Source organism: Pempheris klunzingeri, chromosome 15, assembly GCF_042242105.1.
Source record: "Pempheris klunzingeri isolate RE-2024b chromosome 15, fPemKlu1.hap1, whole genome shotgun sequence".
NCBI classification, from domain to species: domain Eukaryota; kingdom Metazoa; phylum Chordata; class Actinopteri; order Acropomatiformes; family Pempheridae; genus Pempheris; species Pempheris klunzingeri.
This window is the reverse complement of record NC_092026.1, coordinates 16,890,311-16,896,227: the sequence shown is the minus strand read 5'-3', so window position 1 is coordinate 16,896,227 and position 5,917 is coordinate 16,890,311. Positions and strand designations below refer to the sequence as shown.

Sequence of the window (5,917 nt, the reverse complement as noted above, 5' to 3'; positions counted from 1 at the left end):
TCATTGTTACTCAGAAAAATCCAGATGCCACTATGAACAGTTTTTACTGAGAACCTACCAATCATATTTCAGTATAAAGTGCAATTCAGTAAACAGTTATCATGTGGAACTAAAACAGAGGAATTAGTTAAAGTGCTGCTGTGTTAGTTTGAGGTAAAAATTGACATTGATAGCGCAAGAAGAAAAGATATGGTGTCATTAAGTTTAAAAGGGTTTGTTACCTGGTGAGCATTAATGTTGTTAGTAACTTCCAGAACTATCCGCTCATTACATTATGAGATATCTTGAGTGTAAAACAGATATTTTGGCACAATAAGAAAACTAATGAGAGTCCAAAATAGAAAGCGTTAAAGTGCACAGTGAGTTTCATGGCAATTTTCCAATTAGAAGGATGTTTGGTGGCTCACAGGAGTATCAGAGCATTCAGATATATTCTCTGAAAATCATGAGTATCTACAGCTAATGTGGCCAGCAGATACTTGTCTGTGGACCACACTGGACAGACAAAGCAGCTGATCAACAACCTGATTCTCAACAGCAACTAGAACAGCAGGAAAGTAAATAATAGCAGTTTTCAGACTATAGTTTGGTTGATTTGCTTTGTCCAGGTTTGTCTGAATCACTTTGGTTCTTCAGGTTGATGTTATTCCTGTGGAGGAAAGGAACACACAGAAGTGTGCGTTAGTTTAATAACAAAGTGCCCCAGTGTTGGAGTTTTGTTAGGGGCCGATCACACAGAGACGTGTTGCTGGAATTGGTTGCAAGCACCTCTTCCTTCTTGTTTGGATGCCGAATGATGTGGCAGAAACGGTGGGAGAAGAACGAAAGTTTGACCTTAGCTGTATGTTACTATGATGAACTATCTAATTTAAAGTCATCAGATCATTAGACTGGAGGTGGTTGTCATCTAGACTCAACTCACAGGAGAGATGGTGGTGTTCACCATTCTTACTTTACCTTACTTTTCCCTTTATCTTAGAAAGTTGTGAACCCAAAATCTCTGTTTTTCATGGGTTTTTTCCCTCCTCATCCAGTAACACAGCAATGTCAAGTGCTCGGCATCTCTGCTTGGATCCTTTTTAACATTTGATGGCCTGGTTGTGCAGAAGCCCCTGAAGACTGTCTCTGTCTGATCGGCCTCTTGCATATTAGATTTATCTAATGCATTTTGTTGGAATGCTTTCGTCAACAAAACTACAGAAACAAAAATGTGTTGTTTCTTCTTGATCCCAAACAAGGAGGGTATGGGTTCATTTGCTCATATTTGATAATGTGCAGTACTTTGATTAGCAGATTGATTAAAAGTAGCAAATGTTGGTCAACATTACAAAAGTAAAGACAGAATTTACAGTATGTAGTGTGGACTGCCCTGGTTCAGTTAGCACTTGGAAACACTAATACATAGTTATTCATACTGAACTATAATTGAAAATAAAGTAAAATTCTAATTTCAATTCTAACATGTTTGCACATTCTTGTCATTTTCATCATTCCAAGACAGGCAATGCATCCTGTGTCTTTCTAATACTTACTGGATTAGTTCTAATAAAATTTGCCTTCAGAAGGAGGACTTTCACATAATTGAGTCAGCAGGCTTTTTTCTGCATAACTACTGAAGCATGCACAATAGCACATTTACTGACAGACTTATCTAAATCTAGGTCTTACGCTACATACTTCACTTACAAGGACAGATGTATTAACTGTGCAGGGTCATGGCCTTGGTGGCTTACCTGTTGCCCTCGGCCTCGTCGGTTGAATCAGGAAGCTCTTTTTTCGTGGTCTCAGGAAGCAGGAAGCTGAGGCCGCCACTGACCAGTGAAAGGCTGCTGAAAACTATGGTGGGTATGGACCAGTGGTACACGGCCAACATGTTGAGCAATGGAGACAGCAAGCCACCAGCTCTGCTTGCAATGGAGCCCAAACCGGAGGCTGTTTGTCTGAAACAGACAGACAGAGAGCTCAGACCTGCACAGCCTGTTGCCTTTAAGTATTTCCTATTGGTCATTTCTTTAACTCACGTGCTTCTGTCTACAGTGAACTAATCTTATAAAGCCTTCTCAAGAGTTTAAATTTGTTTAATAACAGTACAAATAGCACAATAACACAATAGTGATTGTATTGGCTTTAATCAGTCAATTATATTCTAATGTCCTTTGGATAGAAACACCATTCAGTCATAATCAACTGCCTGATCCTCATATGATCATATTTTCCACCTCCTTCAGCTAAAACAGGTAAAAATTTGTAACAAATTCTAATATTTATCCATAAAGATAACTAAACAATTATCAGGCAAGCCAACGGTGAACTACTAAGTGTCCCTTACTCTGAAAAAGGCCGCAATGGTGAATTGTATCATTCATTACAGTGATAGAGACTCAGCTTACCGCAAAGATGTTGGGAAAAGCTCCTGGACATAAATGTAGCATATAGTTCCTGCCCAATTTATGAAGAAACGTCCTGCCGTTACTAACGTGGTGACAGCAACAGCGTTACCTTAAACAGAGTGACACAGTGTAAAGTAAATGAAGGACCACTGTAGGACACAGAGTCTAGACAGCAAAGGTGTGGACACTTAAACAAGCCAATTTATATCAATTTGCCATAGAGATGCTGTGTAGCTGGTTGCACCAGGATTAACCTGGTTTGGGAGTTCTTGCAGCTTGTTCTCAACACATCATCTGGGCAGGACTTTTTTCTGATGAGGTGTCTGAGAACTATTGTGTGATTGGTCAGAAATTTGAAGTGGGCGTGGTTAATGCAGAGTTTCTTGTGAAGTATGAAATGTCCTGGCCAGAACGAACTTTGTTCTTGTTCTTGCCACCTCAAGAAAACTAACAAATTTCTCTGTTCTTGCGGAGTATGCATAGACAATGTCATTTGTGTCTTTACAGTTTTTTTTTTTTACAGTTTGTCTTTCTCTGAGGGAAATATGTAGGTGACTGAATTAACCAGCTAGCTGCTGGCACTCTCTATCTCTTCACCTTGATGCTAATTATTATTATTATTGTTACTATTAGCCACAGTTAACACATACATAAAATAGTTTTGCATCATCTTCAAAGCGTCTGTTGTTCTTTACCTTGAGGGAAGGCTAAAATCAACATACAAAAGAGTCCCCCGATCAGTAGCGTTGACATCAGTGACACTTTTCTCCCCAGTGCTTCTAACAACCAGATGCAAAGTATATGAGCTGGTATTTCAGTCAGACCAAACATTAACTGTGTCAGGAAGACGTCCAAGCCAAAATTTCCCACATTGAATGAAACGCAATAGTACGTAAGATTCAATGAGAACCTGAGGATTTCAAAAAGAAACCAAGTATTAGTCTTACAAAGAAAATGACATACCTTTTCGATATGAATTCTAAAATGTATTATTAATACATCTCAATCCATCATTTACAGGCTCAGTAACTTACCATGCCAATATTATGGTAAAGAAATACTTCCTAAGCACAGGAGATTGGATAAGAATTATTATGCCTCCCCTTTTCTGTGTTTCTTTCTGAACAATCTGTAATGCACAGGGGGTGGACACAATATTAAGCTAACATTTTCTTATGTTAGCAAATCTAGTAATCCAACAGCCTTGCATAAAGTATTCAGTTTTTGTTCACACAATGTCAGAGAAGTGATGAACTCTGTTAACTCTTCATGTAAGCCATTCTAGCCATTCAAATAACTAACAGAAAGTCAGCACAGTCCAATTGACTGCTGTGCTTCCAAGCCACTACCACACATACCATATATCATGCCATGTAATTTCAGAAGCTGAGGTTCTAGCATTTTCTTATGTAATACGTTTTTAACCATAAAAATACACCATGTGTTTACTGCTATTGTAATATTCTATTCAAGTCAAAGTATTTTGTGATGTGATGTTTCAGTACCTTTTCCAGCAGAGAGTCTGGAACTGTGCGTTTGTTGATGGCTGCAACTTTGATAATCAGCTGTTTAGCCTCTTCTGTCCTTCCTATGTCCAACAACCATCTGGCTGACTCTGGAATAAACCTGGTAGAAACAAGGACAGTGGCACTTATCAATAACCTGTCATTTACCATCAAAATATAATAGAATTAAAAGAGTTAATCTGCACCATATGTAGATAGCAACCACTACAAATGGAGCTGCTGTAATTAGCTGAGCCAGTCTCCAGTCTCGGACAGCGTAGATCAGACCGGCGAGGATGCACTGTCCAAAAGCTCCAAACAGCTGAGTCAGACATGCTCCCCATGATCTTCTGGACATCCCGATCCACTCAGTGGCTAGACACAAGAAAGACAGTTGAGTTCATGTGAATAATGTATATTATTGAATTACAATTAATGATGCATGAAAGTGTACATCACTTTAATGTTGGAGTTGATGAAGGTGGGACTTTTTATTCTATACAAATATACTGCTGAATATCTTGTGAATTTCACCAAGGAATCAATAAAATATTATCTTAACCTTAAATAATACATAATAATTTATTTGTTAATAGTTTGTTGTAATCTGAACTTTTTGCTTTTGTTTTTAATCAATTGATTGGAAGTTAAAGGAAATATAGAATATATTTTTTTTCGAAGCAATTTTAATTATTTATTAACAATGTTATTTATTGATGATTTGAATTGTCTGAAAAGCTTTTCAAACATTTTGTCAGTGTTGGGGCTCCATAAACAATCCCTCATTTTTATGTCTATAAAAGTTCATTACTTGATTATCTTTCACGGTGGTCATATTGGGATAACTTGTGAGTTTGCTTTGTGAATTTCGAGTTAAACACAGTGCTCAACAAAAACTGACCAAACGAAACCTGTTTCAACAGATTTAAGACAGAGCATACTGCACCCAATATGACGCCGTTCAGTCGATAACCTCCATAGCCAATTCCCACCATGAACTGGGATGCCAAATATAAATAGAAATTGGGACATAATCCAGTTGTTATGGTAAATACGAGCATCACAATGACTGGAATCTGTGCTGCTCGTTTACGACCAAACCTGGAACAGATAAAACCCCTCTGGTCAGTGTATGTGATGTAACCATCTGTTTTAATGCATGTATCAACAAGACAATACAAGAATACATTTTCTGTACAATTTTAAGCACACTTACGATTCAGCAAAAGGGCCAAAAATGAGACAACCAAGAAGAATGCCAGCCATCAACAATGCTTGTGCCACCTCTACTAAATTAGCCTGATCACAAACTAGATCAAACTGTAGAAAAAAACAGATCAAATGGTTAATAAAAAGAGTTTTGCAAAGATAATTTAATATCGGTATTATAAATGACCATGAAACAGATCTATTACTTACATCAGTGACTATGGTGGCCTCATACAGCGTGTTGCTGTACACCCATCCATTCTGGCACCCTGTGGTTTCATTGAGTCCGTACTCCCTGATGGCACCAATGTCCCAGTCCACAGGGACAAACATGCGACACCTGCTGAAGGTCCCATCCTCCTCCCGGGGCAGAGTCAGGTTCAGCTGCTCATCTGTGGTCAGGTTAGAGTCAGCCTGAAGGATCCAGTCTGTGTTACAGTGTCGCTCTGGATCTGACTGGATAAAAAATACACTGGCAAAATGAAAAGGCAGAAAAATACTTGGGAAGCAAAGAGCAAAAAGGATGAGTTTCTGGAATAATCCAAACTCTCCGATATTCCGGAGGATCTCTCCAAAATCAGCCATGTCGAAGGAGCTGACTTTCACTTTGAAGACATGACTGGAAGATGACCTTTAAACCACGCCCATTAATGTTTAAACCCTGGATTGTTTATTTCAGGAAAGATGAGACAGCATTTACATGGACATTCATTTTGTAGACAAAACTAGTCTTTTGATTGTTTAACCAGATACGTCACTCCTGCACATTTCTCTGTGAAACATTCTCATAACACCTTGTTGCTTTGGCCTGAA

At 38.5% G+C, this 5,917-nt stretch overlaps 1 protein-coding gene across 1 annotated transcript; it reads right to left on the bottom strand.

Moving 5' to 3' along the window:
• Positions 1-395: 395 nt before the first annotated feature.
• LOC139213748 (solute carrier family 22 member 13-like) lies at positions 396-5,713 on the bottom strand. Its single transcript, XM_070844368.1, has 11 exons — positions 5,315-5,713; positions 5,112-5,215; positions 4,842-4,996; positions 4,102-4,270; positions 3,896-4,016; positions 3,425-3,519; positions 3,086-3,300; positions 2,391-2,499; positions 1,734-1,940; positions 563-649; positions 396-501 (listed from the first exon to the last, which is right to left on the bottom strand). The coding sequence occupies exons 1-10, from the start codon at positions 5,687-5,689 to the stop codon at positions 580-582; spliced, it is 1,620 nt and encodes a 539-aa protein (XP_070700469.1). The 5' UTR covers positions 5,690-5,713; the 3' UTR covers positions 396-501; positions 563-579.
• Positions 5,714-5,917: the final 204 nt, after the last annotated feature.